This window comes from Dreissena polymorpha, chromosome 4, assembly GCF_020536995.1.
Source record: "Dreissena polymorpha isolate Duluth1 chromosome 4, UMN_Dpol_1.0, whole genome shotgun sequence".
Lineage (NCBI taxonomy): Eukaryota > Metazoa > Mollusca > Bivalvia > Myida > Dreissenidae > Dreissena > Dreissena polymorpha.
The window spans coordinates 65,238,738-65,259,999 of NC_068358.1; the positions used below are offsets into that span (position 1 = coordinate 65,238,738).

Consider the following 21,262-nt stretch of genomic DNA (forward strand, 5'->3'; position numbering starts at 1 on the left):
GTGACACTTAGACAATCTGAAAAAATATAAAATCTATGGCCAATATATACGTCTAAATTCATAAATACTATCACACAAAATACATTTCATCAATAACACACATTCATATTAAATTAGTTATCTCTTTATATTATAAATATGGTACATAAAGTATCAGATAGTGGTACATAAAGTGTTGGTACATAAACGGACTGGTACATAATGTGTGACATTCAACATTTTAAAAATCAGTTAACAATATATGGACTTCATTGTTTTGCATATACGCAATCAAAGCATATTTATTAAAAATTAAAACACACTGTTCATGGCTGTATCTTTTTATTTATACATGCATAAACTATTCTAGTAATACATTTTTTAAATTATATATAAACAAGAGCACCACATTATGGGTGCCAAGCTAGGCTGCGGTGCAGTTTTGAATAAATGAAGTTCATTAAAAGAATTTTTTAGAGGTTAGTGACCTTGATCTTTGACCGAGTGACCACAAAATGGGTGTGGTGTGTAGAAATCATCACGGTGCATATACGTGTGAGGTTTCAATGTTATAGGTGGAAGCACTTTGATTTTAGAGCCGATGTAAAGGTTTTAGCCCGACGCGGACATCTTACGACGAGCTATGACAATACCTAGGGTTTTCCCCGAAAACAGCCGAGCTAAGATTAAGCGCCATTAGTCAAAATTTTTGACGCTCTTAAATATTAAGCTACTTTTTATATGGGTAATATTTGGAGCAAAGAATTTAGCCCATATAAAAAGTATCTCTAAATTCTTTGCGCGTCTTATAAATAAGACTAGAGCGCCATATAAATTAAATGGAAAACATACAACATTATGTCAAGAAAAATAAAGCTGTAAAAATCTCACCTGCTCGTCTTTGATGTTGCAATTAGCACATTCAGCATTTTCAGTATCTACTAAATAAATATATGAAAGTGCCAAATGTCCAAGATACCATGACGTCCTCCTCAAAATGTTAGATACTTTGAACTCCATTTATTTTATCCCTGATTAATCCTCTCACACATGAGGCCTACATGTAAGATTCCTTGTAATGTTCACAGCGTTTATTTTAAATCGTTTACGTTCTCAAATTTCAGCAGGTATTTAATTATAAATATTTATTGATAATTTTGATTTATTTACTATTTCGAAGATACAGTCTTGCAATGTGTTTAGTTAGTCTAAGTTACGTGTTTAGTGATTCTTACAAACAATAGACTGACATGAAAAGTGGCTCCTTTTGAAGCACAAACTGCATCCATGTATATATTACATCTGGCCCGGTTTGATGGGGCCTGTTTTTGATAATAACTAATTACCATTGTTCACTTCTGTGTTTATTATGTTTACCAACGCCATGATGGAAAAAAGTCCGTTTCCCACAATGCTTAGCGCGCATTCACACAGGTCAGTAAGACCGGTGTGACACAATGTCCATCATGGGCAGTTAAGGGTAAAAGAGCCATATACACGGCTGTTATTCACGGGCGCCACCTCTTTTTTTTAGATGCATTAATAAATGAGCCAATGCTACTTCCCAGGTGGTTCTCAGGCCAGGATGTTTTTAAATTTAACGGATAATTTTACAGGGTGATAAGGTTTTATATGTTTTTATGCCCCTAATAGGGTGGCATATAGCAGTTCAACTGTCAGTCCGTCCGTCCGAAAACTTTAACATTGCCCATTACTTTTGCAATATTGAAGATAGCAACTTGATATTTGGCATGTATGTGTATCTCATGGAGCTGCACATTTTGAGTGTTGAAAGGTCAAGGTCATCCTTGAAGGTCAAAGGTCAAACATATGGCTTCAAAGCGGCGCAGTAGGGGGCATTGTGTTTCTGACAAACACATCTGTTGTTCAACGTATTTCACAATATTAAAAAAATCGGCCTATATAATGCGATTCAGCTAAGATAAATTCATCCAAAAATTTACAGAAACATATATTCTCAACCCATTTAAAAACATGAGAACCTTTATAAGTTGTGGCATGGTGAAGTTTTAAAAGCAGTTTGATGTTTTAAAAACCAAACTGGCAATGTGGTATTGACAACATGGCATGCAGATGTATTTTGCACACCTTTGACAGCTCTAATTATCATCAAAGCCGCAGTGCCAGGTGTTTCTAGTTGGCCAATACTTGCCAGAATTTTTCAGGTCCAAATCGGGACATTCCATAAAAAATGTCGTGACATTTGACCAAAAAGCGGGACACCTTAAACGATCAATCATGCCGCCTTTACTATAGTCAGTACAATATAATATATATAATACTTACAAAAACTCATTATTCTGGCCAATATTGACGAAAAATGTGTTTAAGACTTTCATGAACACAAACATTCTCCACATACGTGCACTATGCGGATGACTCCATTTAGTGAAATGTGGGGCATGCCTATATTTGACATCCAATCTGGACAGAGGCCACAAGTGAACATGTGTAAATTGTGTAACCCAATGTGCGCGCATCAGCACTGTTGGTTTAATCATCAATTAACTCTAAATTTTGATTGATGCAAGATGTACTAACTATTTTCTGAAATCAGAAAAGAATGAAAGTTAATTTATGTCATAAACATCATTGTGTATAAGTCAGCAATCAATTTGTTTGATAAACAAAATTGATGTTCTGACTTTTTTTAGCCTAAGGTGTTATTATACACAGAATACCGTGGAATAGTATCTTTGGACTTGATTGGGCCATGACATACAAAAGCAGTCGTTTTTTAATTTACTAGGATGCATCTATCAATAGCAATTAGCGACCCCTATCATAAGAACACCATGATATGAATGCTTGATAAAATCAATAATTTGCAGATAAATAGCTGATAAGGTGTCAAAAACAACACTGGTGCACTCGAGTTGAAAAAAAGGTTTGTTAATGGGGGGCAATATAGGTATTAGCGATCGTAAATTTAAGCCAGACGGAACTTGAATAGCTAAATTTAGTGTGAACTTTTAGAATGTACGTCCTTTTTAGCTCACCTGTCACGAAGTGACATGGTGAGCTTATGTGACCGTGTGATGTCCGGCGTCCGTTGTGCGTGTGTGTGTGCGTCTGTCAACAATTTGTTTGTGTAGACAGTAGAGGTCACAGTTTTCATCCGATCTTTATGAAATTTGGTCAGAATGTTTATCTTGATGAAATCTGGGTTGGGATTGTATTTGGGTCATCTGGGGTCAAAAACTAGGTCGATAGGTCAAATAATAGAAAAACCTTGTGTAGACAATAGAGGTCACAGTTTTCATCCAATCTTTATGAAATTTGGTCAGAATGTTTATCTTGATGAAATCTGGGTTGGGATTGTATTTGGGTCATCTGGGGTCAAAAACTAGGTCACTAGGTCAAATAATAGAAAAACCATGTGTAGACAATAGAGGTCACAGTTTTCATCCAATCTTTATGAAATTTGGTCAGAATGTATATCTTGATGAAATCTGGGTTGGGATTGTATTTGGGTCATCTGGGGTCGAAAACTAGGTCACTAGGTCAAATAATAGAAAAACCTTTAACAGCATAATTAATTGTTTTTCACTAAGTGTATAATAATAATTTATATATCAGATTAAAGAGAATAAAATTTTCTTTATTATGGTTTTTATTTCATGAAAATCCATAAAGGATAAGTGTTATTAATTGTTGCTTAATTATTGAACAATGCGGATTATTGGTATTTTCACACGTCCGCATTGTGTACACACCGGTCTTACTATTTTTCTTTCATTATTAACATTTTCATTCCTACGCAGAACTTCTTTGGCGGGAGCATAATTCCCCAAACCAGGGGAATGTGATGCGTCTTAGTATAGAGGTGACAATAAAGTAGTGACGTCACCATCTATGTATAGAATGACACGTCCGTGGTAGAGTGCAATATTGCGGACACGGTTTGGTGACCGTGGGTATTTTCCACATGTTTTGCGGTGAGGTTAATCCTAATGAATATTTTTGAAGTGAAATTAACCAATCAGAGGAGGAATTCCCCTTCATGATGATGCAATTTCCGTTAAAATCAGCTTGTAAACAATTGTGTTAGGATGGACCAAAGTCTGCGTGGATTTGTTGGAAACTTAATCGGTATGTATCAATAGAAGTTATATCGTGTAAAAGTACATACTCTAAGCTTTAATTTGATATATATCATGACTAAATCGGTTCACGTTTACCCCAATGCATTTTTGTTCAAAGTTCAGTGGTTACAAAAATCCCGAAATCTTCTACGGCCAATGGCCCCCATTTTGAATTTCCTTCGCTTAGCGAAAAATTAACGAAATATTCACAGAATAAAGCCTTATTAAGCAAAAGAAAATCACTACAATGGGTGTTAATCAATTCATCTAATATATTTCTGTGTTTTCTGTCACTAATTAGTTATTTTCTGTTTGTAAGGACATTTAAATTCTAAACAAATTATGTAAACAGTACTGTATATACACCGTTATTTCGAAGTCATCGGGACCGTTAAAAACTTCGGATTAATGATATTTATAATTCGAAATAAACATTTGACAGACGACTTCTTTGATTCTGTAAAAATAAAAAGTTGTGGAATTCACATGGTTCAGTCACATGGTACTTTTAATAATTGTTTTACTTAAAAATGTAAACTAGTCAGATAGCAATAGATTTCTACTTGTAACAAACGGAGGAATTAAAGGATTCTTTTTCTTCTTTTTATTTTTCTCTAATAACAGAACATATAAAATATAATGAATAGCACATCATGCATGTAAATACATATGAATACATTTTCGGAAATGAATTAACTTTTTTTTAAATAAGACGCGATGTCTCTCTGAACACCGGCGTCAGAAGCACTAAACTGGACGCGTGTAACATATTTCTCCAATTTGTCAAGGACATTGAAGAACTCACTTCCGCCTGTGTTTTGCTCACAGAACTGCCTTACGTCGTTGATGCTTGTGGTCACACGTTGATTAGATATCATGTTCATTCTTGTGTTGTTGGCCTTGTCGTCGGCTTTTGACGACACTATAAAATTAACATGCTACGCGCAGACGACAAAGGTGTAATTATCGACTTTTAACGCGCAACGCGCAGACGACATAGGTGTGAAATTACGCTCAGTGTTATGCAGTTTTGACTTAGGAGTAAAGATTGATAATAAGGTGCGAATTATAGTGTTGGGACCGACAGAATCACTTCGAATTAACGATTTCTTTGGTTTAACGATGTTTGGATTAACAATGAAATTCTACATTGAACAAAGAAGAACCACAATCGGGACCCGAAAAATACTTCGAAATAACGGTAACTTCGGATTATCGGTGTTCGAAATAACGATGTTGAAGTGTAATTACGGATACGCATCATTTCGACCAGCGATTTTAAACCATAATATACCATTTAGTTTTGGTAAACTGATTGATTTTGCACTAAACAAACAATACTATACATGTTATATAAGTATTAAGGATTTTTATGATTAAGTTGTTTCAATATATATTTACAATATTACATGTGCAGAGGACAGTATTTAGGTCTTTACTACTTTAGACATTTGGTTCTCATTATTTCTCAATTGTGCACAATTTTTTTATGTTCTTGTTATTTTATTGTAATGTGTGTCTTAATTATGTTTCAGGTGTATTGTAATCCACAAAACTTCCATGGTCTGGTCCGAAGGGAGGATATGAAGATGGAGTCCGGAAACTTCCCAGGCCCTTACTGACAACAAATTGGTTTAACTTTGCAAGTATTGAATGACTATTCAGCCCATAAAGACAGAACAACTGACCAACAGACTTGTTATTGAGTTAAAAGCTTATGTTAACCAAGACAATCTTCCAATAACAGTACTGATGGAATGGTTGAGACGTTTACATCCATGTGATGCAAATGACAGTACACTGAAATACAGGGTGAAAAATGCTGGTGAAATAAACATTAAATGGAAAGAAAAAAGTGAAAGGATTTTTATATTCAATAATTGTGTATACTTATATTTTAGTTTTATTAATGTTTATATATATTTGTTTGTGAATTTATTCTGTTATAAAAGGAAAAAGCATTATTTTCATTATAGATAATCATCCTGTATGTAAACTATTAAGGGACATTTTTACAATTTTGTACTCAATTTATTATGTCTTTTTGTGTATATTGGCAATAAATGTATTCTGTTCAACCACATGTTTGTTTGTTTAATGATTTTACTTATATTGACATGTTTAATATGTTAACTTTTATGTAAAAATTTAAATAGACAAAAGCAGTTTGGGAATGACATCAAAGTAATGCGACATACAGTTTATAACTTTAAAAAAAAACAACGAATAATGACATCATGGTTTTTATAGGAAAAAAATGTTTGCACTTGCAGATAGAGAAAAAAGGACATTAAAAATGAAAAGAGCATGTCATTTAACATATGCATACCAAGTTTTATGAAGATATCTCAATAAATAAATTTTTTATAATAATTTACACTAAAATATCATCTGTGTCGATGCCGCAAATTCCTGCGAAATCAGTCTTCTAGAGACCACAGTTTTCATCAGATCTTTATGAAATTTGGTCAGAGTGTTTATCTTGAAGAAATCTGGGTTGGGATTGTATTTGGGTCATCTGGGGTCAAAATCTAGATCACTAGGTCAAAAAATAGAAAAACCTTGTGTAGACAATGGTAGTGTTTTTCCCAGGTCATTTTAGCGTGGCGAAAAGCCATGCCGCCCTCCTGGATCGCCACACTGCCCTTTTCAAAGGCAAATTTTTCCACGCGCCCTTTTTGTCAAAGGCAAATTTTGCCACGCGCCCTTATCGATAACATCTTTATTGCCTTACGATCTAACTTGGTCTGCAAAATCAGCTTCCTTGATTGTCTGACGCTCCGACTGTGCTTGATTTATTTGAGAGACGTCAACGTCTAATCGACTATATTAATTGAGCGATTTAATCTATAACAGTGCTTGATTTATAGGTAGGTCTTACTGACTGCTCCAAAGCTGTGAATTAGTCATGCGTGAATAACCCCGTGTCAGTATCAATTGATAATGCCGGAGGCTATGTTATACCAAGCGCACTTTTCGCTTGGCAATGTGTACTCCTCCACGATAAAATCATTACTTCGGAGACTTATGATGAAAACTCAATGTTATTCTCGTGGCAATTGTGCATTGCATGCATTATCCAGTTATATCAAAACATATATTTTTACGCACAATTACATTTAAAATCACGAACAAATTTATTCTTTATTGTTTTTCGTCTTTAAGATAATTAGATCTAATTATTGAAATAATTACTGAGACGTATACTAATTTAACAAAATGCGAATCGCGTATACGATTTAACGTTGCTATGCGCACCTGTCGCTTACATCATTTGACATTTTATCTACATGGAGGACTATACAGAATTAAATTGTGACTCGGCAAAAATGGCAAATAACGTCGTAAACAATCGAATTAACGATGGAGATTATACATTAAGAAGGAATTAATGAAATCTCTGTGATAATCAACGATGCATAAAAATGTTTTAGATAGCAACAACATTATTTATTTATTTGTAATCTACTTGGTGGATGTATGTCACGGAAACAAGTGTTTGCATATTGTTAGCGATCAATTTACTGGCAATGTTATTTTAAACATCTGTTGAGATTATTGTTAGAAAATGGGATAAGACAAACAGGGCTTCATTTATATGTTAGTGGATCTGTGTATAATCAGATTCATATGCATATATTGCTTTATTATGTTCGTCGTGCTGTACAGTTTATTGAAACAGCATGGAACTTAAATGTACATTGCAAGGTAAATATATTAATAATATAAATCATAGTAAGTTAAATACATCTATTACTATTAAATGTGCTTGTTTATATGTTATTTTTTCCACAACTGATTCTGATGCGATGACATGTTTCCCCGTAATTCAGGTATTCAGGGAACGTTTTTGCCCTTTTTTGCCTAAACTGCGCGCTAAAATGCCCCTTGAAAGTAATGCGCTATGCCCCTTTGCCCTCCTGGGAAAAACACTACAATAGAGGTCACAGTTTTCATCCAATCTTTATGAAATTTGGTCAGAATGTTTATCTTGATGAAATCTGGGTTGGGATTGTATTTAGGTCATCTGGGGTCAAAATCTAGGTCACTAGGTCAAATAATAGAAAAACCTTGTGTAGACAATAGAGGTCACAGTTTTCATCAGATGTTTATGAAATTTGGTCAGAATGTTTATCTTAATAATATCTGATTTTGGATCGTATATGGGTCATCTGGGGTCAAAAATTAGGTCACCGGGCCAATTCTAGTAAAACCTTGTGTAGATGAAAGAGGTCACAGTTTTCATCATGTCTTTATGAAATTTTGTCAGAATGTATTAATTAATTAAATCTGGCTTGGGATTGTATATGGATCTGATAGAATTTAAGTTGATGTAGCAAGGTTAGTCAGGTGAGCGATTCAGGGCCATCATGGCCCTCTTGTTTACGAATGTCGGGACAAATTATTTCATATTGGGACGCCGGGACAAACACCCCCAAAAGCAGGACTGTCTAACCAAAATCAGGAAGTCTGGCGTGTATGAGTCCATCCTCTCTTCTTTTTCCCTTGGGGGCTCCGGGTGAGATTGTCTTGTCATATTTGATGCAGGATTGGGAAGCTGGTTTGTCCTTCTCCATTATTCTTTGTTAGAGATCTTGTCTGGTTGAAGACCTGTATTTTCTTCATGGTGGTGACAGTGGTTCTCCATGTCTCTGCTCCATAGAGGAATATTGGCTTCTTAATGGTACTGAAGAGCCTAATCTTGGTAGTGATGTCAATTGCCCTGAATCACCAGATGTTCTTCAGCTGATAGAAGGCTGCTCGTGCGTTACCGATGCGGGTTCAGACCTCTGCATCTGTTCCTCCATGGTTATCTATAATGCTGCAGAGATAGGTGAAGCTGTCTACCTCCTACAGTGCCACGCCTTGGACTGTGATGGGTGTGGTTTTAGATGCACTGGTCTTGAACATCTTGCTCTTCCCTCTGTTGATGGTGAGGCCCAGTCAAGCTATGTTGTCCACTACGATGTTTGTCTTTTCCTGCATCTGTTTTTTGGAGTGGGAGGGAAGAGCCAGATTATTGGCAAAGTTGAGGTCGTCCAACTGTTTCCAGAGTGTCCACTGGATTCTGATCCACTTCTGATCTGTCAAGGTCTTCATGACCCAGTCTATGTCGAGAAGGAACAGGAAAGGTGAGAGTTAGCAGCCTTGCCTCACTTTGGTTGTCTGTTTTAAGGCGTGGGTGAGCTGTCTGCCATGAACTATTCTACTGGTCATCCCTTCATAAGACTTCCTGATGATGTTGCTGATCTTTCCTTGCACTCTGTAGTGTCTTAGTAGTCTCCAGAGGGACTCCCGTTCAAATGCTATTGAACACCTTTTCATAGTCCATGAAGTTGGAATACAGGGGCAAAGTCCACTGCAGGGATTGATCCAGAATGATGCACAGGGTTGCAATATGATCCATGCATGATCTCTCCTTTCGAAAGCCGGCTTGTTGGTCACAAGGATGCGGGTCTGCTGCGTATTTCATTCTGTTCAGCAGGATGTGATTAAACACCTTTCCTTGGATGGACAACAATGTAGTTGGAGCAGAAACTGAGATTGCCTTTCTTGGGAAGCTTGATGAAGTATCAATCTTTCCACTCTGTTGAAACTTTGTCTTGCTGAAAATCAGGAGTCGCTCCATACTGGTCTCAACATCAGCCTTAAGAGCTTTTTCTGGTATGCTGTCTGGTCCTGCAGATTTGCTGTTCTTTAACTGCTTGATGGTGCTGCTGATCTCTTCCTTTGTGGAAGCATAGTACTTGATAGGAGATTGCTTGTAGCTGACGGGATCAACAGTGCGTTCACTGGAGCTGGCCTGTTAGGTAGATACTGGAAGTGCTCAATCCACCTCTTCTTCTTCCCTTTTGTCATCTGTTACACCCCTCCATTTGTGTTCCTTACTGACCCCTCTGGATTGGCAAACTTTACTGTTTACTTCTTGGTGATGGAGTATAGGTTCTTAGTTCTGTTCTGATTGGCTGCCTCTTTGGCCTCTGTTGCAAGCGTCTCTAGGTAGTTCCACTTGTCTGCTCTAATACTACACTTGATTCTTCTATATGCTTTGGTGTACTCTTCTTGTGCTTTTACTTTAGTGGCTCTTGTTCTGCTGTTGTTGGCCCTTGCCTTCTTTAATCATCTTTCTTCAACTTTCAGAAGTGTCACTCATGTTATCCACTCCTTGTGGGTGTACGACTTGGAGCCCAGAACTTCTTGGCATGTTGAGGTCACTGTTACTTTCACTTTCTGCCACTTCTGCTATATTGTCTCTTTTTCAAGCAGCTCCTCTAGGACCTGGAATTTGTTGGAGAGAGTGACCTTGAACTCATCTGGCTTTCAGGTGTCTTTCAGCATAGCAGTGTTGTAACACTGACATTCGCTGGGACCCCCTGACCATCTCTTCTTCAGCTTTCGTTTTAATGCGGCGACAAGGACATGATGGTCAGAAACCATGTCTGCTCCTCGCTTGAAATACCGTATACATAATGAAGAGAAAGACAAAACTTCCTTGCGATGCACAGGTGGTTGATTAAATTTTCAGTGGACTGGTCTGGTGACAATCAAGTTGCCTTGTGTATCCTTCTGTGATGGAAAACACTTCCTCCGATAACCTGATTATTTGTGGCGCACAGGTCGTCAAATCTCTCACTGTTGTCATTCATCTTGCCTATATATTAATCTCCTATGATCTCCTCATATCATTAGCATGATCTTTGGTCTGTCTTGTATGATGCTTGACAGTCTGTTGTTAAAGTTGTTCTTATTGTCCTCTACTGTTATTTATCAGGGCGTAGCACTGGATTATGTCCATGTTGATCTTCTTGGTAGGGAAAGAGGCTGTAATGATCCATGGTCTGTGTGCCTCCCACCACTATTGCTCTCTGTGTTGACTTGGAAAGCATCAGGGCTACTCCCTGGGAGTGTGCTGCATTCTCCGGATCATGCCCCGAGAACTGTAACTCACCAGAAGTCACTTGTTTCCGCTCAGAGCCAGTCCATCTTAAATCACTGATTCCTAGGATGGTGAGGTTTGATTTCCTCATCTCTGCGGCAATTTGTGCTGGTCTTGTACATTTCTTAAGGATTGTACATTTGTTCATACATTTCATGTACAGATGTTGGTTGTGGTCCTGGTGGAGATGATGGCCTATAGCCTTACAGCTTCCAGTTGACACTGAGTTTCATCGTCTGGCAGCAGATGTCCTCCAGCTGGAGGTCATCCTTTTTCCAGGTCTGTGATATCTTTGTTATCATTATGTTGTCTAATGTTATTCTGTTTGGCGTTTCTGTAGCAATAAGGTTTCAACAGGGTAGGGTAGCTAGCCTTACACCCAACCCTCCTTTTTCAGCGCGGGCTTGGGACCCTCCATTGTGAGTGAATTATGAGTCTGTGCTTTCGATCTCTTCTGGTCTGCAGCATTCTTCATTCATCAGTCCATTTGGAAATACTCAGCCATATGTTATGTTTAGAGGTCAAAGTTCAAATTATGCATGATGTACCTTGTCCAGACTGTTGCATCTTCATCAAGAGGAAATTTTGTTAATTTCTAATCACAAATGTACAGAATCTGCAGATTGCTTGTGCAAGACCTGAGCTCTAATTCAAAAGTCAAAGTCACACTTAGAGGTCAAAGAACAAAATTTAATGTGGGCATGATTCAGCGTGCCTAGACTGTAACAACATGCCTTGGGAAGGACCTGAGTCCCTGTCTAAAAGTTAGGTCAGTGCTCAAATATGGGCATCATACATCTTGAACAGGCTGTAAATTCATCTTAATCACACATTTTAAATTAACGTGACACACATGTTTACCATATGGTAACATGTTACATGCAGGCCTTGTTCATAGTTGTTAGGGCATTTCTCAAAATATGGCCATTTTACAGATTGTGCAGATGGTAAATTATTGGCAATTTATAAATAGCATGCCTCACATACTAAATTCACCCTGTTGAGAAGATGTGCTGCTCACAATGGCTATATCCTGAGATCAAAGGTTAAATTGCCATTTTTTTCGCTAGATAATTCGAGGAAAAGGCAACGTATTTTACTTTCATTGGAATTGGCTTCCAGGCAAGTTAAAAATAATTTAAAGAGCGAGTTTCTCAGAAATGGATGGAAATTTTGTATTGGAACTTAAAACATGTTTTTCCAATATTGAAATGAACCATATTCCAAATTTGGTCATGGATAGCTGTTGTAGTCTTTGTCGATTGTTTTTCCTATATAGTCAATAGTAACCTTTTGAACTCTGTAGAGGCCATATTTAATGCCAAATCATCAGTAAACTTGGTCAGAACTTTTGTTCTTATGATGTCTAACCTCAATTCAAAAGAAGTTTTATTCTGGTTTAACATGGCTTCACTGGGCATTGCAGTTTTCCTTGTATGGCTTTGGTAATTGAATTCACATTTTTGGCAATCTTCATTTCTCAGAACATCTGTTCCAACAATTTTCTGACAAGTTTGACAATGGTTTGGGTCTGAAGATAAAGATAGCTGCTGTGGGTGGTTGTGGGAACAGTTTTCATATATGGCAATAAAAAACCTAGTGAATATATTAATAGTCACATTTTTGTCTGTGATATTGACTTTTACTGGACAATAAACTATTAAAAGTGTTTTTAAAACCTCGATAACTTTGCTGTTTACATGTATTAAATTTTAGTATTTTTAATATTAAATTGGATTCCTTGTGGAATATTACGTAGGCATACAGGTTTCAACATCTTAAACAAAAGTTACAGCAATTTTTTTTATTTTGTACCACAAATTGGCTCCGAGGAACACACATATATTATGACCTAGCTGCTCAGCAAAACATTCACAGAAAAGTTCATTTTGGGCAAGTTAAAAAATGGCATAACATTTGAACCCGTTAAGATATTTAAAAAATTCAAACTGTTTTAAAAAACTAAAAGTCAAGACCTACAAACCGATCATTTCATTTAGCAAATAAATATGTTTAAAAAATCACTTGGGCTGCTATGAGTTATGTGTTTAAGGTGAATCTTGTCGTCTCAGGACAGGCAGTTTTCCTTTTATGTCTATAGTGAAAGAAACTAGCTGCTATAAAAAACAGTTTCGTCATTGGTTTCTTATGTGGCCATCTTGTTTGTACGATAATTATCATGATTGAAACAGTTGTTTTTATGATTGTAACCTTCCTGAGTAAGTGGAGCAATTATTCATTAGCGAGAAGCTTGACATAGTCATTGCTACTTTTAGGATGAGCCTGGCTTGCTTTCACTGGCTCAGGAGCTGGAGACTGTAGGCATGAATGGGAAGGTTTCCCTGGCTTCTTACCGATCTGTTCTCAAGCGCTGGATTCGTGATGTCAAAGGAAGACGGTAGGTGTTGAAATCTCACCTCAGCTGAGAGTTTAAATAGCTTTTTGTGATCAGTTGTTGTTTTTTCTCATTGCCATCCATATTCAACAACTTCGTTAAGAATCCTGTTTATTCAACATGGAAGTATCGTTCCTAGGATCTTAGGAACCTCGAATGACGAAAAAAGAAAAGTTCTAAAATACCGTATTTTTTTACAATTATTAGTTTATATTGATTAAAATTTCACGACTGCTATATTACATTACTTGAAAAAAAGTTCATATTTTCAGTATATTCGGTAATAAAATTTTGCGATGTGAAATCGAAAGTACGTCGCGAAAATAGGTGACATAACGATATACACACTATATATAACACAATTAGATTTATAATTTTATGTATAAAATATATTCAATTCACTACGCTTGCACAATTTGCATTCCTGGGTTTACCACGTGACGATGATGATCATTTTACTGGCATTATTTATAGTTAACTGGTAGTTACCTGGTAGACATACCCAGTAAAATTTATTACCGAATATACTGAAAATATGAAAACTTTACAACTTTTTTTAAGGAATGTAATATGCCAGTCGTGATATTTTAATCAATATAAACTAATAATTGTAAAAAAAATACGGTATTTTACAACTTTTCTTTTCTTTGTCGTCATGGTTTACAGTCCCTTTAAATTGTTCTTTAACAATTTTCTTTAATTGATTTGAATATGTGGACAATTTTAGTTACTGCAAATACACAATGCTAATAAACTGGAAATATTCTAGTCAAACAGCCACTGTCTAATGAACATAAAACATATTTCTAGTAAGCTTTTCTTTTTCTACTACCTTTTTATTTCACCTGAGCACGGTTTTGCTGCTATGTTTTTGCTTTGTCCGTCCGTCCATCCCTCTTTTTGTCCGTCTGTCCAAACACTTTAGTGTCAGGAGCCAAATATTGCAACTGCATGGGCCAATTTCATTGAAATTTGGTATCAGTATACACTGTAACTCCAATATAAAGCGCTCCGTTATAACGCTGAATCCAATATAACGCGGAGGGTGCTTGGATCCCATTTTTTCTCCAACCTTCCATTTGATTTCTGATTCAAATCCGTATTATGCAACTTCATGTATTTTCAGACAATTCAAAGATGGCGGCAATCACAGTCATGTTGATTGCTTTATTCAACCGTCCGTTGAACCGATTATAATCGCCTCGAGGTTAAACAACACCGACAGCTAATTGGTGTTAATCTGTTGTGTAATGTCAATAAAGGTGTGAAAAACTCGCGTGTCAGTGTTTATTACATGTATTCCTCATCAGAGCGGTTCAGTGCGATAATTTCCATAAGTTAAGTGCAAGCGGGATAGTTATACAATTCAAGTAATTCAAAACGATTGAAACATTCTTACTTTGATATGGTTGCAGTTTGACTATATTAAATGAGCGACTGTGAAATATACTGCCTACTGTATAAAACAACTTTTTCTGTCATTTCATTGTCATTCTAGTATTATGTCATTTAATCTTTCAGTTCGTGTATAAGAAATTAAATAATGCAGACGATTTATTTACATGCGAACGCAGTGTACCGGCAATTGTTAACAGTTTCACTTTCATTTTCGCGCAGTATCAGAAAGTTCCCGGGAAACACGTGTTTTGCATGCGTATGACGCAATAAAACAATTTTTTGTACATGAGTCGTATTGCATTCAATCTAAATTTAAAGTCGCTCGTCCAATGAAAGCTCTGCCCCATAATGCACTGTACTCTACATTTCTGAAAATTGCATATATGCGTACGGTTGTGTTTACAAATTTCTTAAACATATATCGTCATTAATGTTCAAGATTATTATTTTTTAAGTGATGTTGCAATTTTATTGGATTATCGGATAAATGTGCACATAAGAAAAGCGGTATGTATACTGTTATCGATACGATTCGATTTATATGCATGTATTTGCGTCAACACAGCATGGCAATATACATGACCTATATTATAGGCTATTCTATACCTGTTTTTTTTATAGCGTCCTGCAGTAAATGAGCTCAAAACCTAAAACGCGGATCCGTTATAACGCTGTTTCGCGGCTTGGACCCCATTGACCGCGCTATATTTTAGTTACAGTGTATATGGATAAGAAGATGATGCATTTCAAATGCTACCAAGTTTCAATTAAATCTGCCCAAGCATTTCAAAGATGTAGCTCCAGACATAAAAGTGTGCTTATTTTCAAATAAAAAAAAGGGCCATAACGGCCCCTTTTGACTTGAAAATACCATTTTTAGCTCGACTATAATATATGATATATACATAGTGGAGCTATCCTACTCACCCCGGTGTCGGCGTTCCGTTCCGTGCCGTGCCGTAAGCGTGCAAATGTTAAAGTTTTCTTTTAACCCAATTATTTTCATTGTCCCTTGACATATTGCTATCATATTTTGCATACTCAAAATATAGGTCACCAGGTCAAATCTTACAAAAACAAAATCACTCCATATTCCAGAGTTTTGGTTCAATAATGATGAAACTTGACCATGATGTTTGTCTGGACAATATCTAGGTCATCTTGGCCCTCTTGTTTTTTTTAAACATCATCTAATAAATTACTCCACCTCACATTATACCCCCCTCTCAACCTCCTCACCCCCCAATTTTTTTTATTAAACATCATCTAATAATTTACCCCACCCCACATTATACCTCCCTCTCACACCCCCTACCCCCCCCCCCCCCTTACCCCCCCCCCCTTACCCCCCCCCTTACCCCCCCCCCCTCCCCAATTTTTTTTTTCCTTTTTTTAGTTTTGAAAGATCATCTAATAAATGACCACACCCCACATTATACCCTCTCTCAACACCCCACCCCCCCAAATTTTTTTTTTTTTTTTTTTCCTTTTTTATTTTTGAAAGATCGTCTAATAAATTATTGAATATGAACAATTTCCCCATGATGGCTTACGTTATAATGTCAAGCACTCAAATAGTTGAGCGCGCTGTCCTCTGACAGCTCTTGTTATATAGAATTTTTGTTCTGGCTTGAGCTCTATCATGGTCAAGGTCACACATTGATGTTGAGTGTTACAAATTTTGATTAAAAAATGTGCCTTATTTTGTTAGGTTTGTACCATACATCGAGGGATTTCCAAATGCCTTGTTATTATTCATTGTAACCAGGCAGTAATGCACGTGCAAGACAAATGTCCCAATGGTCAAAGTCACACACATTTTGTTGCACATCACCTGGTGTGTGACTTTACAGTGTTAAAAGCAGGGTATCACATTTTCTTCCTTCATAATATCTTCTTTTATATAGCTTCTTTTGGTAGATTAAATTCAAACTAGGTGATGAGAACATACATGAATATCTGTTCAAAGAATGACCCACAACATAATTCTAATGCATTGGTATCAAATTATTGTATTAAATTCTCAATCAAACCACATTAAACAAGAAATGTGTTTGTCAGAAACACGATGTCCCCTACTGCGCCGCTTTGATTAATTATTAGCCCGTTGGCGTTTCCGTGAGCGTGCAAATGTTAAAGTTTGCGTACTACCCCAATTATTTTCATTGTCCCTTGACATATTGCTTTCATATTTTGCATACTTGTTTACCATCATGACCCCAACCTATAAACAAGAGCAGACAACTCTATCAAGCATTTTGACAGAATTATTGCCCCTTTTTTACTTAGAATATGCATATTATTGATAAAACTATGTTAAAGTTTGCGTACTACCCCAAATATTTCCTATGTCCTTTGACATATTGCTTTTATATTTTGCATACTTGTTTACCAACATGACCCCAACCTATAAACAAAAGCAGACCACTGTATCAAGCATTTTGACAGATTTATGGCCCCTTTTATACTTAGATAATTGAACATTTTGCTTAAATTGCCAAAATTTCTTTATTTATGATCAGATTTTATTAATACTTTGACAAAACAACACTTACCTGAATACCACAATGGATTCCACCCAAACAATACCCCACGCCCCTACCCAGAATCCCTGCCCCCCCCCCCCCTCAACCTCCCCCCCTCAATTTTTATTTTTACTTTTTTTTATTTTTCAAACATCATCGAATAAATGACCACACCCCACATTATACCCCACTCTCAACCCCCCTACCCCTCTAACCCCCCCCCCCCAATTTTTTTTTATTTTTTTCCTTTTTTTATTTTTGAAAGATCGTCTAATAAATGACCACACCCCACATTATACCCCCCTCTCAACCCCCCCCCCTACCCCCCCCCCCCCCAAATTTTTTTGTTTCCTTTCTTTATTACCTGGACTATTACATATGAACTATTACCTTGACCTTATTGAATAATTTGAACAATTTCCCCATGATGGCTAACGTTATACTGTCAAGCACTCGAATAGTTGAGCGCGCTGTCCTCTGACAGCTCTTGTTTTATTTTTTTATCATTTGGAAGGTTCAGATGATTATCTCCCTTTAAAGCTTATTACTTCCCTTGGATTTGTTTTTTTTACCTTTGACCTTGAAGGATGACCTTGACCTTTCACCACTTAAAATGTGCAGCTCCATGCGATACACATGCATGCCAAATATGAAGTTGCTATCTTCAATATTGCAAAAGTTATGGCAAAATGTTAAAGTTTGACGCAAACAAACACACAAACAAACACACAAACAAACAAACAAACCAACAGAACATGTAAGCAACATTCCTGTTCTCAACCCCCCTACCCCCCCCCCCCCCCAATTTTTTTTTCCTTTCTTTTTTACCTGGACTATTACATATGAACTATTACCTTGACCTTATTGAATAATTTGAACAATTTCCCCATGATTGCTAAAGTTATACTGTCAAGCACTCGAATAGTTGAGCGCGCTGTCCTCTGACAGCTCTTGTTTTATTTTTTTATCATTTGGAAGGTTCAGATGATTATCTCCCTTTAAAGCTTATTACTGCACATGGATTTGTTTTTTTTACCTTTGACCTTGAAGGATGACCTTGACCTTTCACCACTTAAAATGTGCAGCTCCATGCGATACACATGCATGCCAAATATGAAGTTGCTATCTTCAATATTGCAAAAGTTATGGCAAAATGTTAAAGTTTGACGCAAACAAACATACAAACAAACACACAAACAAACAAACAAACAAACAAACCAACAGAACATGTAATCAACATTCCTGTTCATAATAAAACACATTACACAGTCGAATTCACACATTAAGCTCTGCTAATTTCTGCGATAGAATTTCACTTTTCACCAAACGTGCAAAGTGATCAAAACTTTTACAGTGTACATGTATATTTTTCCATAATCTTATGAATGATAATATGGTAATACAATAAGTAAAACGAAAAATGTACATCATTTATCATAATCATAATAAGTATCATAATCACAAAAATTATGTATACAAATTGTCACTCGCCAACATGATAAAGTGATATTTATACAATTTTATATAAAAAACACAAACAAAGTAATCGTAATATAAAATTAAAATTGACTTTTCCTTGTCACATTAAACAGATTAAATTGCATGACCAATACACTGAATATCAAAACAGTTTAAATTGAAAGTTCATTATATTTGGTTTAATCTATTAAGTCATTAGACATTCCCAAAGTGTGAGTAGTTTCTGTAATTTGATATGCCTGCAAATCACTAGCAAGTGAATTGGCTGGTTTAAAGTATACATTATTAAAACTGATACAGTATTACTTCTGTTTCCTTTGCTAAAAAATTTAGATTTTGTGAATTCAGTATTAATAACATTTATTTTGGAAATAATTCAAATGCTTAAAATATACATACATGTTGATTTATCCAAAAAGGATATGGTTTGTGAAACTGGTATTTGGTAAATAAGGTGAGATCTTTAAGTATGTATTTGTACTGTTGTGTTTTTAACCAGGTTTTCCGAAGGAAAAAACTGGTTATTAGATTGGCGAATGTTGGCGGGCTGGCGGGAGGGTGGGCGTTCCGAACAAACTTGTCCGGGCCATAACTTTGTAATTCATTGTGAGATTTTAAAATCATTTAGCACATTTGTTCACCATTATTAGACAGTGTGTCGTGCGAAAGAATTATGTCGATATCTCCAAGGTCAAGGTTACACTTTTAGTTCAAAGGTCAAAAATGGCCATAAATGAGCTTGTCCAGGCCATAACTATGTCATTCATTGTGAGATTTTAATATCATTTGGCACATTTGTTCACCATCATTGGACGGTGTGTCGCACCAAAGAATTACGTCAAAATCTCCAAGGTCAAGGTCGCCACAACTAAAAATAGATTTATTTTGAAACAAGGGGTGTAACTATGAAAAATCAGTTCAGTTTGAGTTTTCTCCCTTTATCAGACTTTTTTCAAATCGAAAACCTGGTTTTGTGGCAATTTTGTCCATTGTTTATATATACATTTATATTCTCATGAATCCTAGGCACAATTAAGTGTTATCAAACCTGAATATCAACACACATCATAATTAACAAGAAATATCTTTAAAAAAGATATACGGCGTTGATTGTGGTTGCAGTTAATGAAAGGTAAAGACTTCAATGAATGAGATCAAAGATAGCGAATGTCTTACATTATTACATATTGCTGGTCATAAACGTATAGATACAAAACAGAAAACCAAGAGAAGAATGGAAATGAAATTAAAACATATGAGTCAACCGGCCACACGCGAAGTATCCGTATATATTTTAAATATTTATACGCGCGTTCTTCGAACAAACCTGTTTTAGTGGTTTGTCTGGTGTTGCTATTTGATTCGATTATTAACAGTATCGAGAATCATTGCGCTCATGCTTAATTCATTAGTCAATATGATGGCATAATTCTTGTTAAATTAATTAAAAATAATATGTATCATGGTATTGTTGTAAAACACATTAAGAATCTATTATTGACATACCATATGATATCGCTGGATATCTTCATTTAACATCTGTCTGGTCTAAAGAAAATTCCAGTTCACCTAGTTCACGCTATAGCGTCTTTATTATGTAACGATTATTTTCCTGGCCGCGAACTCCGATCAGCACATAGGGTAGAGACGCAGCGATGACCTGTATGTAAACTCTGACATTCACACACAGTGGCCGCAAATTGACCCGATATACCTCGCGAGTTGAAATGCAATGCATTAAAGTGAGTCTTCGCTTCCACTGCTCTCTATACTTTAACATGTTAACATGTTGACAGGAATATGGAAGTTAGTACTAAATATGAGAAAAAAGCCTTTAAGTGCAAACGTTCTCGCGCTGAAAATCTTCTGAAAATAAAAGGTGGACGCACAAACTGTATTGATGTCGAGATTGAGTGTAAAACTGTTCTATCTATTAAGCCTTTTCATTAGATATAAAATTATTTCATGCTGAACACGCAGTAAAACAGTGTTACAAAAACGCGGACATGTTTCCAATGTTCTGGTCGTATTCTCAAATCAGCCAATGCAGTCAATGAAGTGTATTCATCTGTACTTGGCCGCGGGAAGTTTTATTTGAATTCTATTGGACGCTAACAAAGGTCAGGCTAAGGTGAAAAGCTGGCGTATACAGCTAATGCCGGAAAATTGAGGGATTTGTTGACATAATGATTTTAAATGTTAATATGTTTGCATTCTTAAGTGAAATACGTTAATGATTGCCATAACATTCAAATGCTGTTAAATTTTCAATTTTTAGTGGTCTGTCATATATTGAACCTTACTTTTCACTTAAGCAAAGTATATTGATGTCAAAAATACAGTGTTTGCGAAATCTTGAAAAATCTGTTGGTAATTATCATGTAGTTAAAAAAAATCTTGTGCAATTAATTCAAGTTATAATGTTTTATGTTGCTATAATACA

The 21,262-nt window shown here is 36.1% G+C and overlaps 1 protein-coding gene across 1 annotated transcript in view; it reads left to right on the forward strand.

The window, feature by feature from the left end:
- The window catches only part of LOC127878479 (uncharacterized), a 349,860-nt gene that overhangs the window by 50,958 nt on the left and 277,640 nt on the right, over positions 1 to 21,262 (forward strand). Inside the window, exon 3 of the mRNA XM_052425005.1 lies at positions 13,299 to 13,420. Within this exon, the coding sequence (XP_052280965.1) occupies positions 13,299 to 13,420 (122 nt within the window). The remainder of the gene's footprint in view (positions 1 to 13,298; positions 13,421 to 21,262) is intronic.